General features: G+C 46.8%; 1 protein-coding gene across 1 annotated transcript in view; it reads left to right on the top strand.

The window, feature by feature from the left end:
* Positions 1–23070, top strand: part of LOC139281359 (uncharacterized) — a 191755-nt gene that overhangs the window by 42416 nt on the left and 126269 nt on the right. Inside the window, exon 11 of the mRNA XM_070901513.1 lies at positions 6392–6530. Within this exon, the coding sequence (XP_070757614.1) occupies positions 6392–6530 (139 nt within the window). The remainder of the gene's footprint in view (positions 1–6391; positions 6531–23070) is intronic.

Here is a 23070-nt window from a genome sequence, read left to right as displayed (position 1 = left end):
ATGAAATATCCACGGAAATCCCAGAGAAATGTGAACAGATTTTACCCTGTTTCTCCAGAGTTTCCGCAGGTCTTCTGCCAAAGTTATAGTAGATAATCAGAAAAAATACCCACACAAATTCAACCCTGCTGTTTCTTACCTTATTTACCTCAGGGTTATTGTCCCCATATGACTGGCTCCAGTTCTGTGGCTTCTCAGCTCCCAAAATGTGTCTCCAAGGTGGGTAATGTTATTCTCCACAATTCAACCCACTTGCACCCTGTGAAAATTGGATTTCTTGCCTGGCACAATATCTTGCTGTTTCTCTCCACTCCCATCTGCAACCTCTTCCCACTCCCTCCTGCCGTATTTTGCTGCACTGTTCCCCTTTGAACCACATCCCCAATCTTCTCCCAATCTTGTGTTCGCCCCTGTGGCTCCATTCCCTGAACCCTCACCAATGTTTGCTGAGCCCAGGACTTCCATTACAGAAATCCCAAACCCGACCATCTTCTTGATTAATAATCCAAAAGCCCAGCACCCCATCTGCTGATCCCAAACCCCACTTTTCATTGCTCCCAGAATCCCAACAAAATATTTTTTGTGCTCCCAAACCCCAATACCACCCACACCCCTCCACTTGTTACCATCCACAGGATTCCCTTTACAGTACTTCCACAGCCAGAAAAGCCCCTCCCCAATGCGCCCATGCCCCACAACTGCAAATCCCTATGCTTCCACGCTCCAACATCACCCTCCCATCGCAGCCAACACACCAGCATTTCATTCCCAACACACCGCTCCCATTACCCTCCAATTCTGGAACCTCCCTCCACATCTCCCAGACTCAAGGACATCCTGTACAATACTCCGAGATCCCAACAATCCTTTGCTTCTCCGACATGTCACCGATCCCTTTCACTCTACATAGCTACCTGAATTACCTTCCAAAACTACCAAACCACGTGATGTAACTCCTTCCCCTTTACTGCTACCCATCTATTTGCAACCTAGAACATCTTCCCTGCGGCCTTTCTGTGTCTCCTGGCCTTTTTTTTAAAAAAAAAAGGTAATGCAGAGAATCCTGTATGTATTTAAAGAACCATAAAATAATGATCAAGGCCATTGATTTACAATTTCCATGAAATATCGAAATAATAATGGCCCCGCCCTTGAGTTAATGAACCTTTTAAATGAGTTTCCTACAATTGTGCTTGCTCAGGGGCTCTCTTGGTTTTCAGGCGCAGCAGGAAACACAGGCCGGAATTTTCCAGGGTGGTAACGGGCGGGAATGGAGGCGGGTCAGGTGGGAAATTTGAAAATATTGGGAGCGGATCGGAAACCCGCTGTCGTCCGCCCCCAAACGCTTTTCCCCGGTGCGGCAGCAACCCGACCGGCAGCTAGTTTTCAGGTAGTTTTCAGGCACTTCAGGGCCTTTTTCCCTCTACATTTCAAATTTCCCTGCATGACCACGGGATTCACGCAGCTCGGCAACCACGTCTGTCAACCTGAGGCAGGAGTTGAGTGGCCATTGCTCCAGCTGATTACTCGACAGCATCAAATGTAATATAAAAGCTCCCACCTCACAGCTGATCACTTTCCTCAGGCAGAAGCTAGTGTTGACAGTATTCCCAACATAGATTGAGCTTTCTGTAGGCTGCAAGTCTTTCCAGCAAAGTCTCCATCCAGTCTCAACTCATTGGAAGAACTCTCTCACCATTGACAGATTGCTTCTCTCATCTCTACTTCATCTGCCATCGCTTCCATCAGCATGGGTGCCGTTTATACTGTCTCACCATGGTCCTCAGAATCTGACCATGATCAGCCCCAACACCAGCAGCACCAGGCACACCAGCAGCACCAACACCACTACCAACCTTCTCCCCAATGCCCTGACACTCTACAGGACAGCGGGCATCAGCTCAGGGCTGCTCTGCACTGCACCGGAGGCAGTAGGCAAAACGCAGGGTATACAGGCAGAAGATGAGCTTCCTCAACATGATTGAGCAGCAGTGCCAAAAGTAGCTCAGGCTATCGCACCAGATCATCGCAGACATTTGCACATTGCTGGAGGAAGACCTGCAGCCTGGAGAAACGGGTGGACACGCCTTACCAAAGGCTGTCCCTCAACTTCTTCACCTCTGGCTCCTTCAAGGGATCTGAAGTAGACATTTGCAGCATCTCATAGTCGGCCGCTCATTAATGCATCACACATGTATTAGCATGGATAGAGAATTGGCTGGCTAACAGAAAGCAGAGAGTCGGGATAAATGGGTCCTTTCGGGTTGGAAATCGGTGTTTAGTGGTGTGCCACAGGGATCGGTGCTGGGACCACAACTGTTTACAATATACATGGATGACCTGGAAGAGGGGACAGAGTGTAGTGCAACAAAATTTGCAGATGACACAAAGATTAGTGGGAAAGCGGGTTGTGTAGAGGACTCAGAGAGGCTGCAAGGAGATTTAGATAGGTTAAGCGAATGGGCTAAGGTTTGGCAGATGGAATACAATGTCGGAAAATGTGAGGTCATCCACCTTGGAAAAAAAGCACAGTAAAAGGGAATATTATTTGAATGGGGAGAAATTACAACATGCTGCGGTGCAGAGGGACCTGGGGGTCCTTGTGCATGAATCCCAAAAAGTTAGTTTGTAGGTGCAGCAGGTAATCAGGAAGGCGAATGGAATGTTGGCCTTCATTGCGAGAGGGATGGAGTACAAAAGCAGGGAGGTCCTGCTGCAACTGTACAGGGTATTGGTGAGGCCACACCTGGAGTACTGCGTGCAGTTTTGGTCACCTTACTTAAGGAAGGATATACTAGCTTTGGAAGGGGTACAGAGACGATTCACTAGGCTGATTCCGGAGATGAGAGGGTTACCTTATGATGATAGATTGAGTAGACTGGGTCTTTACTCGTTGGAGTTCAGAAGGATGAGGGGTGATCTTATAGAAACATTTAAAATAATGAAAGGGATAGACAAGATAGAGGCAGAGAGATTGTTTCCACTGGTCGGGGAGACTAGAACTAGGGGGCACAGCCTCAAAATACGGGGGAGCCAATTTAAAACCGAGTTGAGAAGGAATTTCTTCTCCCAGAGGGTTGTGAATCTGTGGAATTCTCTGCCCAAGGAAGCAGTTGAGGCTAGCTCATTGAATGTATTCAAATCACAGATAGATAGATTTTTTAACCAATAAGAGAATTAAGGGTTATGGGGAGCGGGCGGGTAAGTGGAGCTGAGTCCACGGCCAGATCAGCCATGATCTTGTTGAGTGGGGGAGCAGGCTCAAGGGGCTAGATGGCCTACTCCTGTTCCTAATTCTTATGTTCTTATGTCACCGATAACCCTGTTTGACAAGTCAGCCAATTATATCAACATAGTCCTATATCAACACTGATGATGCCAGTGTTACTGAGCGGGTGCTTGGTTTTGCCACTCTGGCTGACTTCCGATGGGTGCAGGATGTCATTGACTGCACACATGTGGCCATCAGGGCACCCCATCATCACTCAGCAGTCTTTGTCAACCGCAAGTTCTTCCACTCCGTCAATGTGCAGCTGATCTGCAACCATAGGAAGATCACCATGCATGTGTCTGCCAAATTCCCTGCCAACTGCCATGACTCTTTTGTTCTGCATCAGTCCACCCTCCCTTAGCTCTTCGCACCTCCAGACATACTTTCCGTTTGGCTGCTTGGAGAAGGGTTATCCACTGAAGACGTGGCTCATGACACCTTGAGGAGGCCAAGTACTGAGTCCAAGGAGTGAGATAATGAAAGCCACATGTCCACCAGATGTACCATGGAGCAGACAACAGGCATGTTGAAAATGGGATTCAGATGCCTTGGCAGATCTGGAGGAGCCCTTCAGTATGCACCAGCCGGGGTCTCCAGAATCGTCGTGGTCTGCTGCGTGCTGCATAATGTAGCACAGCAGCAAGGATTAGCGCTGCCTGAGGGGTAAGGCACTGAGCGCATCGCCTCTTCAGAGGAGGAGAAGCATCAGCTGGAAGATGAGGAGGTGCAGGAGCTAGGGAAGCTGTGGTGCAGATGGCACCAGCACGCGAGCAGCACATTGCTGCCTGGGAGGCCAGGGATGGCCTCATTATGGCCAGATTTACTTAACGTTACACAGTCCACCCATATGGCTGCCACATGCTGCACCAAGTTGGCAACATCCCACAGCCACACCATTAAGCATTCCTTTCGCAGTCACCACCATTGCTGGAGGTAACGTTATGTCTGAAACTTCACTCCAACTAACTAAGCAACTTCCAATCGTGCACATAAATGTATCCAAGTATTGACAAGAAAGAAATTTATGGTTGACATTAAATAAACTGAAACATCACATCAACATTGAATAAAAGACCCTTGAATGGCTACCCTTGTGAATCTACTTGCATGGCATCTTCCTCTTATGCCTGCTTCTACATGGTGCTACCTCTATGGCTTTAGCAGAGGTCGAGACAGCCTCTTCACTTCCCTGCTGTGACTGCTTTAGTCACTCTTGGTAGACGTCCTCTGGGTTTTGGAGCCAGTGATGACCCCGCCAAAGTCTGCTCCCCTTGCCAATGTGCAGCGGCAAACTCAGCCATCACTGATCGGGGAGGCATCGGGGCTCTGACTGAGGGGGTGACAATGGGGGATAAGTGTGAGTGCTTTGAGAGGAGCCCCCACTTCCACGACTCTGTCACCATCATCCCTCTCATGGGGCAACCACACTTCCCTGTTAGCAAGGAGCTGGAGAGCACCTTGCTGCACAGCGGTGAGGCCATGAGGTCCCATGTCTACACTGACATTCCTCCTAGAGAGAAGGTCTATGAGCCTCTACCATCTATTCTCCATTGATACCCATTTATTGTCCATAGATACCAATTTATCCTCAATAAATAGCCATCTATTCTCCATAGATAGCATATGCCCCTCTGAGTGGCACATTAGCTGCACCAAGCAGGTGGCCACCCTATCCATGGAAGAGCCTACAGTCGCCATCGCCTGCGACATGGTGGTGCACATGTTGGAGATGGACTCCTCCATTCTCTGAACACTGGCAGTCATCACGATCGCAAAACTTGTTTGGGCCTCCTGCATTTGTTCCAGGATCGCCCTCTTTCTGGATGGCCCCCGAGGCTCGGTGTCTGCATGCAGCTGAGCAGAGCTGGGGGAGAGTCCTGCGCTCTCCACCGAGGAGTCTCCACTGCTGTCCCTGACTCCACCATCTGCTGTTGCTCGGTTGTGATTTGTGACACACCAGGTGACAACACAACTCTCCCTCGCATCGCGGCGTGAAGATCTGCGCTGGTGCTGGATGTACTTCTGTCTGGTGACGTGCGCCCTCAGAGGCTGGAGGCTCCTCTGAGGAGTCATCTTCCTCTTGTGCCTGGGCCGTGGTGGGAGCTCTTGATGGACCTGTGGGAGAGTAAAGTGATGAGTTAAATATGTCATATATAGATTGGGTACAGAAAATGCACAGCGAGGTCGCAATTTCAAGAAGCCTGCTTGCGTGTTGTTAGTTGGCATGATTGCGCTAGGATGAGGGTGAGTGTGAGGGGTGGCTAGTCAGATGGGAATGCGGTCATGTAGATAGAGAGAGAGGGATGGGTGGACATGCAAGGTTAGTTGGTGTGAGTAAGGATGTGCAGGAGTAAGGTTAGGAAAGCAGAGTGATGGGGATGTGGTGAGAAATACAGCAGGATGAAGGTGAATGTGGCTTTGTACTCGCCCTTCCTGATCTAACAAGATCATTGAAGGGTTTGTGGCACTCACCCTGGTCCTCCTGACCACATCCCTGCTATTTACCTTCTTTGCTATTTGGAGTAGGCTCCTTTTGTCTGCTGGGGAGGTCTTGTCCGCCTATTTGAAGGGCAGAGGACCTCTCTGCGTCCTCTGACTCCCTCCACGAGCATATGGAGGGAGTCATCGGAGAACCTGGGTGCAGCCCTCTGTCTCTGTGCAGCCATCTCTCCATCTGTTTGGAGCAATGGAACCCTCCAGTGTGTTGCTTGCTAGACAAGCCTTCAAATGCAATGTAGCCATGGCTCCTTTAAATATCTCGGCTGAAAACGCATCATCGATGATGTCACTAGACCCGCACCATTTAATTGGGCTAGGTAACGCGTAGGGTGGGTTTAATAGGCCCCACCATTGGAAAGTCATGCTATGCAGTGGACTGGAGCCAGCAACGGGGTCATGACCTGTCATGGCACCGCCCACACCGGACCTGCCCAGGTAGGGAAAATTCCGGCCAAAATCATTTTTCTGGTATTTTGTTGCAATTATTTGAGTATTGAAAAACATCTGCGGCAATATGTTGCGCATTACATAGCATTGAATAACATATCATCTGACTGTTCAAAAGTAATGCCACAGGAAAGCCACTAGTATTGAATAGAAAATGAACCATTTGTGTTGCAGAGCTGAACTGGCTTCATGCCTCATATGACGTGCCGTTCTGTCAGAATTGGAGTGAACACGCTTACAAAGTACAAAAAAAGACCAAGGAAACTATTTCTCGGAAATTGAGGGAACGATTTGAGACTGTTACTGTACCGAGGTAATGAAATACAAACTCAAAATTGTATTTTATCGCTTTTAGCCAGTGGCTCAGAGGGTAGCACCCTCGCCTCTAAATCAGAAAGTTGTGGGTTCAAGTCTCACTCCAGGGACTTAAACACATAAATCTAGGCTGACACTCCAGTGCTGCACTGTCGGAGATGCCGTCCTTTGGCTGAGACATTAAACTGAGGCGCCGTCTGCCCTTTCAGGTGGACAAAAGATCCCATGGCACTATTTCAAAAATGAGCAGGGGAGTTATCCCCGGCGTCCTGGCCAATATTTATCCCTCAATCAATATAGCAAAAACAGATGATCTGGTCATTATCACATTGCTGTCTGTGGAAGATTGCTGTGCGCAAATTGGTTGCCGCATTCCCCACATTACAGCAGTGACTACATTCCAAAAGTAGTTTATTGGCTGTAAAGCGCTTTGAGACATCTGGTGGTCGTGAAAGGCGTTTTTCTTCCTTCCACAATCAATTTGTTATGCTGATCCCTGATTATTTACAGATGTGTTCATTCATTTAAATGCTGAAATTTGTTTTTCACTGAGTATTACTCTCTCACTGCCTTTCCGCAAGTATTCTGTGTCTTGGACCAATTTTTGTGCAAAGCATCAGTAGCGAGCAGAACGGGAGTAAAATATTACTCCAGTTTGGCTAGCCCACACTGCGATATGTGTGCGCAACTCGGTCCATGCAGCAGAGCTGGTCTCCAGTCATCTTGGGTAATTCTTGCCACTGGACCAAGACCTAGCTCTGCCAAACCCGTGTGGTGGCTGGTGTGCAATGGCCACCACATGTTAAAAAAATCCACGCACAGGCATCTTCCACCCTTCAAGATGTAATTCAGGACTTGGAATATTAGGTCCTTCATTGAAGCAAGTCATCCTTTAGGGTTGCTGAACAAAGGCCGTGCGGTTCTTTGTCGGCCGGTGTGGACACGATGGGCCGAAAAGGCCTCCTTCTGCGCTGTAAGCTTCTATGTTTCTATGTTTCTATCCTCGATACGAGGGACCACCTATGATGATAATTACAGAATGAAAATACTGTGAGCCACTCACTCATATAAGTAATCTCTGTTATGGATGAGTCCCTCCTGGAAATGAATGTTGTTGAGTGTATATGTGCAAAAACATCCTCCTATGCAGCAGTTGGGCGATTTTATGGATTTTAATGGGCCGGTTGCAGCCCACTGTCTGGTTCAGTTCCACTCCCACCAACCTGATATCCTACCACCTATGTGATGTACAGCATCAATCGTAAATCCAATCTCTCACGGAGAAATTCTGCCCCATTTTCTTGATGCTTCTCTTTCTGAAGTGGCAGCAGTTCCGATTCAGCAAGGGACGGGATTTCCTGATCTTGTAAGAGTATGGAGTAGGCAGTTTTTTATTTTTTTATCTATTCGTTCCTGGGATATGGGTGTCGCTGGCAAGGCCAGCATTTATTGCCCATCACTAATTGCCCTTGAGAAGGTGGTGGTGAACCGCCTTCTTGAACCGCTGCAGTCCGTGTGGTGAAGGAACTCCCACAGTGCTGTTCTGGAGGGAGTTCCAGGATTTTGACACAGCGACGATGAAGGAACAGTGATACATTTCCAAGTCAGGATGGTGTGTAACTTGCAGGGTGTTGTGTAACTGTAAAGCATGCACTCCCATGTTCCGCCACCAGGGAGCTCATCCCCTGAAGTCCCAAGTGATCCCAGCATCCCTTGGGAGCACTGTATATAAGCCGGCCCCTAAGGCCTGTTCCTCACTCTGGAGTGTCTTATTAAAGACTGAGGTCACTGTTACTTTAACCTCCCTGTGTGCAGCCTCATCTGTGTTAGGAACACAATAACTGGCGACGAGAATATGAATCAAACGCAAAGATGCAGCAAACTGTGGGCGTCCTGGAGAAGTTCTCAGAGGGTGAGGACTGGGAAGCCTATGTTGAACGGCTAGACCAGTTCTTTGTAGCCAACGAGCTGGACGGAGAAGGAAGCGCTGCAAAAAGGAGAGTGGTCCTCCTCACAGTCTGCGGGGCACCAACCTACAGACTCATGAAGAATCTTCTGGCTCCGGTGAAACCCACAGATAAATCGTACGAGGAGCTGTAAACACTGGTTCTGGAGCATCTTAACCTGAGGGACAGCGTGCTGATGGCGAGGTATCGGTTCTACATGTGCCAGCGATCTGAAGGTCAGGAAGTGGCGAGCTACGTCGCCGAGCTAAGGCGACTTGCAGGACAATGTGAGTTTGATGGCTACTTGGAGCAAATGCTCAGAGCCTTTTTTGTACGGGGCATTGGCCACGAAACCATCCTACGAAAACTTTTGACTGTAGAGACACCGACCCTCAGTAAGGCCATTGTTAGCACAGGCGTTTATGTCCACCAGTGATAACACCAAACAAATCTTCAGCACACAAGTGCGAGCAATGTTCATAAATTAATTGGAACTGTGTTTGCGAGCAGAAATGTACAGGGCAGAACCCACGAGTCTGCAACTGCCAGCAGGCCTCAGGTGACCCAGATGACTCAGAGTCCCTAATAAAGGATGAATGCAAGGCAATTCACACCTTGTTGGCGTTGTGGAGGCTTCCATTCAGCCTATTCATGCCGCTTCAAAGGGCATGTTTGCAAGACCTGTGGAACAATGGGGCACCTCCAACGAGCTTGCAAACGAGCTACAAGCTCTGCAAAACCTGCTAACCACCACATGGCAGAGGAAGATCGGTCCATGGTGGATCAAAGCAATTTCGAGCCTCAGAGAGAGGAGGCAGATGCTGAAGTATACGGGGTGCACACATTTTCGATGGAATGTCCACCTATAATGCTAAGCATAAAATTGAATGGCTTACCCGTAGCCATGGAACTGGACACTGGCGCTAGCCAATTCATCATGAGTAAAAAGATGTTTGAGAGACTTTGGTGCAACAAGGCATTCAGACCAGCCCTGAGCCCCATCCACACGAAACTGAGAACATACACCAAAGAGCTGATCACTATCCTGGGCGGCACCGTGGTCAAGGTCACCTACGAGGGCATCGTGCATGAACTGCCACTCTGGATTGTCCCAGGCAATGGCCCCACACTGCTTGGAAGAAGCTGGCTGGGCAAAATCTGCTGGAACTGGGATGATATCCGAGCGCTATCACATGCCGATGAGGCCTCATGTACCCAGGTTCTTAACAAATGTAATTCCCTTTTTGAGCCAGGCATTGGAAACTTTTCCGGGTCGAAGGTGCGGATCCAGAGGCACGACCCATTCACTACAAGGCGCGAGCGGTACCTTACATGATGAGGGAGAGAGTGGAAATCGAGCTGGACAGGCTGCAACGCGAGGGCATCATCTCCCCAGTGGAATTCAGCGAGTGGGCCAGCCCGATTGTTCCAGCACTCAAAAGTGATGGCGCGGTCAGGATTTGTGGCGATTATAAAGTAACTATTAATCGTTTCTCGCTACAGGACCAATACCCGCTACCTAAGGCAGACGACCTATTTGCGACGCTGGCAGGATGCAAGACGTTCACCAAGCTCGACCTGACTTCAGCCTACATGACGCAGGAGCTGGAGGAGTCTTCGAAGGGCCTCACCTGCATCAACACGCACAAGGGACTGTTCATCTACAACAGATGCCCGTTTGGAATTCGGTCGGCTGCAGCGATCTTCCAGAGAAACATGGAGAGCCCACTCAAGTCGGTACCACACACGGTGGTCTTTCAGGATGACATATTGGTCACGGGTCAGGACACCGCCGAGCACCTACAAAACCTGGAGGAGGCCCTCCAGCGACTGGATCATATAGGGTTGCGGCTGAAGAGGTCGAAATGCGTCTTCATAGCAACAGAAATTGAGTTTTTGGGGAGAAAGATCGCGGCCTACAGACATCAAGACAGAGGCTATCAGAAACGCGCCCAGGCCACAGAACGGCACGGAGCTGCGGTCGTTCCTGGGACTCCTCAACTATTTTGGTAACTTCCTACCGGGGTTAAGCACCCTTTTAGAACCCCTGCATGTGTTATTGCGCAAAGATGAGAACTGGGTATGGGGAAAAAAACCAAGTAATTGCTTTTGAGAAAGCCAGAAACATTTTATGCTCCAACAAGCTGCTTGTATTGTATAACCCGTGTAAAAGACTTGTGCTAGCATGTGACGTGTCGTCGTACGGAGTCGGGTGTGTATTACAACAAGCTAACGTTACGGGGAAGTTATAACCTGTCGCCTATGCTTCCAGGAGCTTGTCTAAGGCCGAGAGGGCCTACAGCATGATTGAGAAAGGGGCATTAGCGTGTGTGTTTGGGGTAAAGAAAATGCATCAGTAGCTGTTTGGCCTCAAATTTGAGCTGGAAACCGATCACAAGCCCCTCACATCCCTGTTCGCTGAAAACAAGGGGATAAATACTAATGCCTCAGCGCACATACAAAGGTGGGCACTCGTGCTATCAGCATATAACTATACCATCCGCCACAGGCCAGGCAGCGAGAACTGTGCGGATGCTCTCAGTCGGCTACCATTGCCCACCACGGGGGTGGAAATGGCGCAGCCCGCAGACTTGTTGATGGTGGCGCGGCCCGCAGACTTCTTAATGGTCATGGAAGCATTTGAAAATGATAAGTCACCTGTCACAGCCCTGCAGATTAGGACTTTGACCAGCCAAGATCCTCTGGTGTCCCGAGTAAAAAAACTGTATATTGCATTGGAGCTGGGCCAGCATCCCCGTTGAAATGCAAGAGCCAATCAAGCCGTTCCAGCGGCAAAAGGGTGAGCTGTTCATTCAGGCAAGACTGCCTGTTGTGGGGTAACCGTGTAGTGCTACCAAAAAAGGGCAGGGAGACGTTCATCTCGGATCTCCACAGCACACACCCGGGTATAGTAATGATGAAAGCGATAGCCAGATTCCACGTGTGTTGGCCCGGTATCGACTCTGACTTCGAGTCCTGTGTATGGCAATGCAGCGTATGTGCTCAGTTGAGCAACGCGCCCAGAGAGGCACCACTAAGTTTGTGGTCCTGGCCCTCCAGACCATGGTCGAGGATCCATGTCGACTATGCAGGCCCGTTTCTCGGTAAAATGTTCCTGGTGGTGGTGGATGCTTTTTCAAAATGGATTGAATGTGAAATAATGTCGGGAAGCACCACCACCGCCACCATTGAAAGCCTGAGGGCCATGTTTGCCACCCACGGCCTGCCTGACATACTGGTCAGTGACAACGGGTCATGTTTCACCAGTGCCGAATTTAAAGAATTCATGATCCGCAATGGGATCAAACATGTCACCTCGGCCCTGTTTAAACCAGCCTCCAATGGGCAGGAAGAGCGGGCAGTACAAACAATCAAACAGAGCCTTAAACGAGTCACAGAAGGCTCACTCCAAACCCGCCTGTCCCGAGTACTGCTCACCGCACGGGACCCCACTCGGTCACAGGGGTGCCCCCGGCTGAGCTACTCATGAAAAGGACACTTAAAACCAGACTCTCGCTGGTTCACCCCAACCGACATGATCAGGTAGAGAGCAGGCGGCAGCAACAAAATGTGAATGATGGTCGCGCCACTGTGTCACAGGAAATTGATCTGAATGACCCTGTGTATTTGTTAAACTATGAACATGGTCCCAAGTGGATCGCAGGCACGGTGATAGCTAAAGCAGGGAATAGGTGTTTGTTGTCAAACTAGACAATGGAAAAATTTGCAGAAAGCACCTGGATCAAACGAGGCTGCGGTTCACAGACTACCCTGGACAACCCACAGCAGACACCACCTTTTTCGAGCCCACAACACACACCCAAACGATCAACGACACCACGCCGGACCAGGAAATCGAACCCATCACGCCCAACAGCTCAGCAAGGCCAGGCTCACCGAGCAGCCCTGCAGGGCCAACAACATGCCAGCCCAGCGAGGGCACAGCCAACACACCAGAACAGACATTTGTACCGAGGCGGTCCACCAGGGAAAGAAAGGCTCCCGACTGCCTCACCTTGTAAATAGTTTTCACTTTGGGGGGGAGTGATGTTGTGTATCTGCAAAGCATGCACTCACATGTTCCGCCACCAGGGAGCTCATCCCCTTATGTCCCAAGGGATTCCAGCATTCCTTGTATATAAGCCGGCCCCTAAGGACTGTTCCTCACTCTGGAGTGTCTTATTAAAGACTGAGGTCACTGTTACTTTATCCTCCCTGTGTGCAGCCTCATCTGTGTTAGGAACACAATACAGGGGAACTTGGAGGTGATGGTGTTCCCATGCACCTGCTGCCCTTGTCCTTCTAGATGGTAGAAGTTGTGGGTTTGTGAGGTGCTGCTGTAGAAGCCTTGGTGAGTTACTGTAGAGCATCTTGTAGATGGTACACACTGCTGCCACGGTGAATGTTTAAGGTGGTGCATGGGGTGGCAATCAAGTGGGGTGCTTTGTCCTGGATGATGTCGAGCTTCTTGAGTGTTGTTGGAGCTGCATTCATCCAGGCAAGTGGAAAGTATCCCATCACACTCCTATGTCTTGAAGGTGGAAAGGCTTTGGGGAGTCTGGAAGTGGGACATTCCTGACTTTATTGAAGTTGCAAAATTACTTTCTTGCATCATTTGTCTCAGTATCTCATTTGCAAATGAGCTAGCACTGTTACAAGTAAAAGAGTAGGTCGGAAATTGGCTATGAATTCCCCAGCAAGGGAATATGTGGGAAGGGGACTAAAATAAATAAGGTTAGTCGATGTTTTTCCTTAAATCAAAATGAAATGTAGTGTTTTAACCATAAATGATTATGGACATCCCAATTCATGTTGCTTGGAGATTTCTTGTATCTCTTACAAGTTTAACGTTGACATTTATAGGGGTAAATTGCCTGACTGACGGAATCATTCTCACCGGTGCAAATGATGCAATTGTAATTTTGATAACTTCCTGTCAGAGTGTGAGGCCATAAAGTGCTTTTGCACAAACCCGGCAAGAGCTTCATTAATGAGGTCAGTTCTGTTTAAATTGAATATAAAATGCCCTTTGTGTGATTTCTCATCCTTTACAATGGGATTGTGCAATGCACTCCACGCACCACATGGACATGAAGGGAAACTCTGGGGTAGATTTTTAACTTACTGCCCAGGCATAAAAATAGCATTGGGGCTTGGATACGGCCTGATTTTCATTTCTATTAAAAGCAGCTCTTAAAGGGACAGAGACTCTTTTGTGGGATTGTTATACTTTCTTTGTATTTTTTTTGTTGGAGGGGCGGAATGGATCAGAACATATAGAATACAAAATCACCGAAAAACCAACTATAAAAGAAGCATTTGCAAGAGTTCAGCAAAAGCTATCAAAGAGGAGATCTGAAAAACGGTTTTTAGGAAACAAAGTTTCACCAGTTCAAGAAGTGAAAGATATTTAACTGCAATTTGTCAAGCTCAAACCAGTTGGCAACCTAATTTAAAATTAATGATGGAGGATGGTTTATAGTGCTCCAATCATCATATTTAATGACTAAGGTAATACAAAATGAAGGGTGGCATGTCAGAGAGATAATTAGCAGAAGAGCCTACAACTGTACCTTGGAATGGCCAAGAAGAACACCCTCTGCAATATCTGCTCCGCTAGAAGGCAGTTACTAAGCTGTGTGATTTGCTGCAAGGATAACTGCAGCCAAGCTACAAGATATGTGCCATGTATCTTACATTATTATATATAACTATATCCTAACATGCTATACATGACTGTAATAAGATATGACCTGTAACCACCAGCATACCTTACCACCAGGGGTGCACTTGCAAGAGACAGGTATATAAGGACAGGTCTCAGGCAAGTGTAGCATTCCAGAGCTGTGAAATAAAGGTGCAGGTCGAGAGTGACCTTGACTTCACTATATGCCTCGTATGAGTCTGTACTGAGGGGACAGGACTTTACAGTGGCGCCATAGCTTTTGCCTCCAAGTCACTTTCGCGGGCAGAGCGCGGGTACGGAATGGTAGAGAAGGAGGCGCTCGCGTGCGTGTACGGTGTCAAAAAGATGCACCAATACCTTTTCGGGGACAAGTTCGCATTAGAAACCGACCACAAGCCCCTCACGTCCCTCCTATCCGAGAGCAAGGCAATAAACGCCAACACCTCGGCGCGAATTCAACGGTGGGCACTCATGCTGGCGTCCTACGACTATACCGTAAGGCACAGACCAGGCACAGACAACTGTGCCGACGCGCTCAGCAGGCTACCCCTGGCGACCACGGAAGGGTCTGACGAACAGGACTGTGAGATAGTCATGGCAATCAATGCCTTTGAGTCCACAGGTTCGCCCATGACGGCTCGCCAAATCAGAGCCTGGATGGCTAGCGACCCCACGTTATCCTTAGTAAAAAGATGTGTCATAACCGATGACTGGGCAGAGGCTCGCGATGCCTGCCCCGAGGAATTAAAACCCTTTCACAGGCGCATGCATGAGCTATCACTACAAGCAGACTGCCTGATGTGGGGCAGCCGAGTAGTCATGCCTCTGCGAGGCAGAGAGGCATTTGTCCGGGAGCTCCACCGCGAGCACCCGGGGATCGTTCTCATGAAGGCCATAGCCAGATCCCACGTCTGGTGACCTGGTATTGACGCGGACTTGGAGCTCTGCGTCCGAAGGTGCACCATTTGTGCCCAACTCAGCAATGCTCCCAGGAAGTCTCCACTGAGCCCCTGGCCTACCAAACCGTGGTCGCGGGTGCACGTAGACTATGCGGGCCCATTCATGGGTAAAATGTTCCTCGTAGTTGTAGATGCATTTTCAAAGTGGATCGAATGCACCATTTTAAACTCGAGCACAACCTCCACCAGTGCAGTGCTTTGAAATTGGTCATTGATGTCCTGTTGCTGTTGTTATTTAGAAAAATAAGAAATGTTTGTGTGTTGATTCAAAGACATACCTTCAGAAATAGTTTGCTTTTTAAGCTACTGTATGTGATGTTTTCATGGTTGTGTATGCCTATGTGCAAGTAAAGTGAGAGAATGGGTCCAGACAGAACAGGAGCAAGATAGCACTAGCCTTAAGCTGGTGGGAGGCATCCAACTCCCTCTACTCACTCAATGCTCCTGTAGGCAGGATGTTCAAGGCAGTCTCCTCTAAAGAAGTCAAGGGATTGTAATTTCTGATCCCTTCTCCAATTTGGGTCTATTCTTTTGTATTAGGTAACAAAGGTTCTGTCACTCGAGAGTATTCTGAGGCTTTTGAACTTAAAGAGCAAATACAGTTCCACATCTGTGTCTAACCTGCAGCTCACCATGAGAGTGAGTAGCTGATCATGCAGCTAGTTTGTGTTAAAATCATTTACTGTGTTAAGACATTTTAACATCAGTGTGCTAAGTGTTTCAAGAACATAAGAACATAAGAAATAGGAGCAGGAGTAGACCATACGACCCATCGAGCCTGCTCCGCCATTTAATACAGTCATGGCTGATCCGATCATGGACTCAAGTCCACTTCCCTGCCCGCTCCCCATAACCCCTTATTCCCTTATCGGTTAAGAAACTGTCTATCTCTGTCTTAAATTTATTCAATGTCCCAGCTTGCACAGCTCACTGAGGCAGAAAATTCCACAGATTTACACCCTCTGAGAGAAGAAATTCCTTCTCATCTCAGTTTTAAATGGGAGGCTTCTTATACTAAGATCATGCCCTCTAGTTCTAGTCTCCCCTATCAGTGGAAACATCCTCTCTGCATCCACCTTGTCAAGCCCCTTCATAATCTTATACGTTTCGATAAGATCACCTCTCATTCTTCTGAATTCCAATGAGTAGAGGCCCAACCTACTCAACCTTTCCTCATAAGTCAACCCCCATATCTCCGGAATCAACCTAGTGAACCTTCTCTGAACTGCCTCCAAAGCAAGTATATCCTTTTGTAAATATGGAAACCAAAACTGCACGCAGTATTCCAGGTGTGGCCTCAGCAATACCCTGTATAACTGTAGTAAAACTCCCCTGTTTTTATATTTCATCCGTTTTGCAATAAAGGCCAAGATTCCATTGGCCTTGTGATCACTTGCTGTACCTTTTGTGTTTCATGCACCAGGACCCCCCAGGTCCCGTTGTACTGCAGCACTTTGCAATTTTTCTCTATTTAAATAATAACGTGCTCTTCGATTTTTTTTTTCTGCCAAAGTGCATGACCTCACACTTTCCAATATTATACCCCGTCTGCCAAATTTTTGCCCACCACTCACTTAGCCTGTCCATGTCCTTTTGCAGGTTTGTTGAGTCCTCCTCACACATTGCTTTTCCTCCCATCTTTACTTAAAGCTCCAGCTTAAGGTTGTGCCCTGTTGGACTATGGCATACATGGTAAGCAATGAAAGAGCTGTAAGGCTGTGTGAAGGCTTTGCATGAGCCATCAGTAAATGTATGGCAGGTTGACAGGCAACACATTGTGACATATGTACTTGGGCTCAGATACTTGGTCCATCTATCTGCTAATAGTACTGTTGGGTGACTGCACCTTGGCGACGTCATTAAGGTCTGCTATCTTCTTTAGCATCTGTACCCAGCTCCTGCATTACATTACACAGTGCTGACCCTGGCCACCACCTCCTTTAAGGAGATGAAGAGGGTGCCTTGGACTACTCCTTTGAACCCCCAATTTATGCAGCAGCACTTCCAATTCACTATCCATCAAATAGGCTTGCTCCATATTTTTTTCTACCAGCTGCTTTTTTTTCCATTGACTTATCCCAGCTTACAATGCTTTGACCTCCACCATTATCTTGCTGCCTTTCATTTCTATCCCGCAGTGATTTTGGGCAGCTTGAAAGATTTTCCCCTTCAAATGCGACCACTTAGCTATTAAGTGGCCGTATCCCTTCACTGACTGCAGCAAACCTGGATCTGTTGTTCTCCCGCTGAGCAAATTGTCAGAAGAGTGCGATGAATGTGTGATTAAGGCTGGCCCTGGATGCTGAAGTGGGCCCAGTTGTGTGCAGACGCAAAGATCGCAGCACAACACATACTCAAAGGGGCATCAACTTTATAAAATGAGCCTATAAATTACAGGCATTTGTTTCAAAGAACTAGACAAAAATAGCATTCCGCATATTTAAAATTGAGTAGAGTGGGATGGTATTTTCATGCACTGAACACAAGAGTTCTTTTCAATAGCTTTTTTAAAATGTCAGTGCTAGATTTCATGATGGAGGGAAAATTGAAGGGTGAGTAAACCGAAATTACTGTTGTGTGGCTCGCAGCAGCTGCTTATTAAGCACCTTTGGCAGAAACTGGAAATTGTTGCTTAGCCTCTCCCCGCTCACTCACCATGCATGTGGTGTGTGTTACGGGGATAGGAGGAATTTTAAAAAAAAGAAACATATTGAAAAAAATATATATATTAATAGTGCAAACAGTTAAAATAAATCACCAAAGAAAAAAAATCAATTTATTCAACAAATGAATATATATTTAAAAATTGACATATTTTAAAAGTTCTATAATATAACAGCAGAACACTTGTGTTTACATCTTACACCACAAGATGGTACTGTTCTACACTCCAATAGTATTATCTCCCATTCTTTTGATATTCTTGTTTGCCCGAAGTGGAGGAAGAGCATCCGAGAGGGTGCTGAGCAACTCGAGTCTCATCGCCGAGAGCATGCAGAAACCAAGCGCAGGCAGCGGAAAGAGCGTGCGGCAAATCTGACCCACCCACCTTTTCCCTCAACGTCTGTCTGTCCCATCTGTGACAGGGACTGTGGTTCTCATATTGGACTGTTCAGTAACCTAAAAACGCATTTTTAGAGTGGAAGCAAGTCTTCCTTGATTCCAAGGGACTGCTTATGATGATGATGAAGTAAACACAAGAGCAGCATTGCTCTGTATTCAGGGTTGTTATATAGCAACCATAGTGGAATCAAAGATGTGTTCTAAATGTCTTGAAGACCCCCATCTGCTAAGTTCTAATCTGAAGTGTGTCACCATGAATAACAAGCATAAGGCAAGAGACACAACTTGAAAAGGCTGATAAAACCAGAGGGAATATTAAACTGAGCATTGGCAACGGCATTAGTCACGACCAGTGGTTAAAGAAAAAGATCTTTCCACACTGGATGCAGCTTTTTGAAGTCAGCATTTGGTAAGACAACCAAAGACAGTCATGGGGACAGGCATACATAAAATGTGAAAAAAAGGGTGTGACCTCATGGTATGACCTCAGAAAATGGTCTAATGATCACCCCCACCTGCATACTCACGTTACTCCTGGCACGCAGAAAACGAATGAAGGAAACAGAATTTCCTCGGAACAGTTCCTGTTCCAGCGCTGTAACTTCGTCAGATGCTTGTAAACAGCCACCTCGATTTTAACCTTCCCCACCGATGGGTAGGAGAGGCTTGTGATATATTCTTACGACATCACTAGCAAACACACGATACAAGATGCCTCTAATACAGAAACTGCCATCATGTGACTTTGCCAAAAGACTTATTATTTACATCAGTAGTTGCATTACCACTGTCGTCCACTAGGTGGAACAGCAGTCCACTTGGGGAGTTCTATTACACTTCTCCTTCCTTAATGAAGAAATAGTCATAAAAAAATAATCATCATACATAACTTGCATGGTTATACACAACAAAAGATATGGACTTATTTCCCCATATTTACAAATCAAACTTAACTACTGGTTTTCTGTTTCGAAGATGATAACTTTGCTCTCGAATAGAACTTTCTAAACTTGATGTCGAACTTAAACTCATTCTAGGCTGAGCCTGAGGAAAGTTTTCCACCAAGGGATGCCCTTGATCTACATTTGAACTCTCTACAACTTCAGACTGTTTGTCTGTCTGACTCGAACTCAGACTTAAATTCTGACTTTCTCTTGGACTTGTTTCTAGTACGTCTGATGTAGGATTTGCTACTGGTACTCTACTTCTAACAAAACTATCTGACTCATCAGATATAATCAAATTATTCCAACTCCTTTCACATCTGTAGGTAAAATATGATCAATGTGAACAAACCTAACCTTTTCATGATCAAACAACTTGAACAAATATGTGTGAGGACCACATATCTTCACTACTCTTCCTGGTAACCAGTTTAACAATTTAACTTTCACTCTAATCTTCTGATTCAATTCCACACTTTTCTCTTTTACTCTACCTCTATTATGATTCTCTTCCTGTCTTAATTGTTTATTTTCTACGGAATGTGCCAAGTTTGGCTTTAATAATGAGAACCGGGTTCATGGCTGTTATTTGAGAAGCAATTCTGCTAATGTTCTCCCAGTAGTTGAATCAGGAGTATTATGATAAGTAATCAGAAAATTTGCTAGCCTGTGATCCAACAACAACTGCCGTTTCTTTGGATTTGGATCCAACATTTGCTTGATGAGGGCACGTTTTACAATTTGTACTGTGCACTCTGCTGCATCATTTGAGGGATGGTGGAACTTTGGTATGTCTTAGCATGGATCGAGAATTGGCTGGCTAACAGAAAGCAGAGAGTCGGGATAAATGGGTCCTTTTCGGGTTGGAAATCGGTGGTTAGTGGTGTGCCACAGGGATCGGTGCTGAGACCACAACTGTTTACAATATACATAGATGACCTGGAAGAGGGGACAGAGTGTAGTGTAACAAAATTTGCAGATGACACAAAAATTAGTGGGAAAGCGGGTTGTGTAGAGGACACAGAGAGGCTGCAAAGAGATTTAGATAGGTTAAGCGAATGGGCTAAGGTTTGGCAGATGGAATACAATGTCAGAAAATGTGAGGACATCCACCTTGGTAAAAGGGAATATTATTTGAATGGGGAGAAATTACAACATGCTGCAGTGCAGAGGGACCTGAGGGTCCTTGTGCATGAATCTCAAAAAGTTAGTTTGCAGGTGCAGCAGGTAATCAGGAAGGCGAATGGAATGTTGGCCTTCATTGCGAGAGGGATGGAGTACAAAAGCAGGGAGTTCCTGCTGCAACTGTACAGGGTATTGGTAAGGCCGCACCTGGAGTACTGCGTGCAGTTTTGGTCACCTTACTTAAGGAAGGATATACTAGCTTTGGAGAGGGTACAGAGACGATTCACTAGGCTGATTCCGGAGATGAGGGGGTTACCTTATGATGATAGATTGAGTAGACTGGGTCTTTACTCGTTGGAGTTCAGAAGGATGAGGGGTGATCTTATCGAAACATTTAAAATAATGAAAGGGATAGACAAGATAGAGGCAGAGAGGTTGTTTCCACTGGTCGGGGAGACTAGAACTAGGGGGCACAGCCTCAAAATACGGGGGAGCCAATTTAAAACCGAGTTGAGAAGGAATTTCTTCTCCCAGAGGGTTGTGAATCTGTGGAATTCTCTGCCCAAGGAAGCAGTTGAGGCTAGCTCATTGAATGTATTCAAATCACAGATAGATAGATTTTTAACCAATAAGGGAATTAAGGGTTATGGGGAGCAGGTGGGTAAGTGGAGCTGAGTCCACAGCCAGATCAGCCATGATCTTGTTGAATGTCGGAGCAGACTCAAGGGGCTAGATGGCTTACTCCTGTTCCTAATTCTTATGTTCTTATGTTCTTATGTTCTCACACCGTTTCTGCTCAAGAACTGTCCAAATCCTTCTGAACAAAATTGTGGCCCATTATCAGACATAATTTCTTCTGGGAGGCCAAATGAAGAAAAAAATCTTCCCAAATTATCTAGTGTTTAACTTATTATTTTCCGCATCGGAAACACCTCTACCCACTTTGGCTATCAATCACAATGAACGATTGTTAGAAACATAGAAACATAGAAAATAGGTGCAGGAGCAGGCCATTCAGCCCTTCTAGCCTGCACCGCCATTCAATGAGTTCATGGCTGAACATGAAACTTCAGTACCCCCTTCCTGCTTTCTCGCCATAACCCTTGATCCCCCGAGTAGTAAGGACTTCATCTAACTCCCTTTTGAATATATTTAGTGAATTGGCCTCAACTACTTTCTGTGGTAGAGAATTCCACAGGTTCACCACTCTCTGGGTGAAGAAGTTTCTCCTCATCTCGGTCCTAAATGGCTTACCCCTTATCCTCAGACTGTGACCCCTGGTTCTGGACTTCCCCAACATTGGGAACATTCTTTCTGCATCTAACCTGTCTAAACCCGTCAGAATTTTAAACGTTTCTATGAGGTCCCCTCTCATTCTTCTGAACTCCAGTGAATACAATCCCAATTGATCCAATCTTTCTTGATAGGTCAGTCCCGCCATCCCGGGAATCAGTCTGGTGAACCTTCGCTGCACTCCCTCAATAGCAAGAATGTCCTTCCTCAAGTTAGGAGACCAAAACTGTACACAATACTCCAGGTGTGGCCTCACCAAGGCCCTGTACAACTGTAGCAACACCTCCCTGCCCCTGTATTCAAATCCCCTCGCTATGAAGGCCAACATGCCATTTGCTTTCTTAACCGCCTGCTGTACCTGCATGCCAACCTTCAATGACTGATGTACCATGACACCCAGGTCTCGTTGCACCTTCCCTTTTCCTAATCTGTCACCATTCAGATAATAGTCTGTCTCTCTGTTTTTACCACCAAAGTGGATAACCTCACATTTATCCACATTATACTTCATCTGCCATGCATTTGCCCACTCACCTAACCTATCCAAGTCACTCTGCAGCCTAATAGCATCCTCCTCGCAGCTCACACTGCCACCCAACTTAGTATCATCCGCAAATTTGGAGATACTGCATTTAATCCCCTCGTCTAAATCATTAATGTACAATGTAAACAGCTGGGGCCCCAGCACAGAACCTTGCGGCACTCCACTAGTCACTGCCTGCCATTCTGAAAAGTACCCGTTTACTCCTACTCTTTGCTTCCTGTCTGACAACCAGTTCTCAATCCACGTCAGCACACTACCACCAATCCCATGTGCTTTAACTTTGCACATTAATCTCTTGTGTGGGACCTTGTCGAAAGCCTTCTGAAAGTCCAAATATACCACATCAACTGGTTCTCCCTTGTCCACTTTACTGGAAACATCCTCAAAAAATTCCAGAAGATTTGTCAAGCATGATTTCCCTTTCACAAATCCATGCTGACTTGGACCTATCATGTCACCATTTTCCAGATGCACTGCTATGACATCCTTAATAATTGATTCCATCACTTTACCCACTACTGAGGTCAGGCTGACCGGTCTATAATTCCCTGTTTTCTCTCTCCCTCCTTTTTTAAAAAGTGGGGTTACATTGGCTACCCTCCACTCCATAGGAACTGATCCAGAGTCAATGGAATGTTGGAAAATGACTGTCAATGCATCCGCTATTTCCAAGGCCACCTCCTTAAGTACTCTAGGATGCAGTCCATCAGGCCCTGGGGATTTATCGGCCTTCAATCCCATCAATTTCCCCAACACAATTTCCCGACTAATAAAGATTTCCCTCAGTTCCTCTTCCTTACTAGACCCTCTGACCCCTTTTATATCCGGAAGGTTGTTTGTATCCTCCTTAGTGAATACCGAACCAAAGTACTTGTTCAATTGATCCGCCATTTCTTTGCTCCCCGTTATGACTTCCCCTGTTGTCCTTCTAGCTCAGCAAAATCTACATGTAACCTTTGCCATGGTGGTTTCTTGCTT

This window comes from Pristiophorus japonicus, chromosome 15 (genome assembly GCF_044704955.1).
Source record: "Pristiophorus japonicus isolate sPriJap1 chromosome 15, sPriJap1.hap1, whole genome shotgun sequence".
Lineage (NCBI taxonomy): Eukaryota > Metazoa > Chordata > Chondrichthyes > Pristiophoridae > Pristiophorus > Pristiophorus japonicus.
Note: the sequence above shows the minus strand (reverse complement) of the source record. Positions and strands in the feature narration are given on the sequence as shown.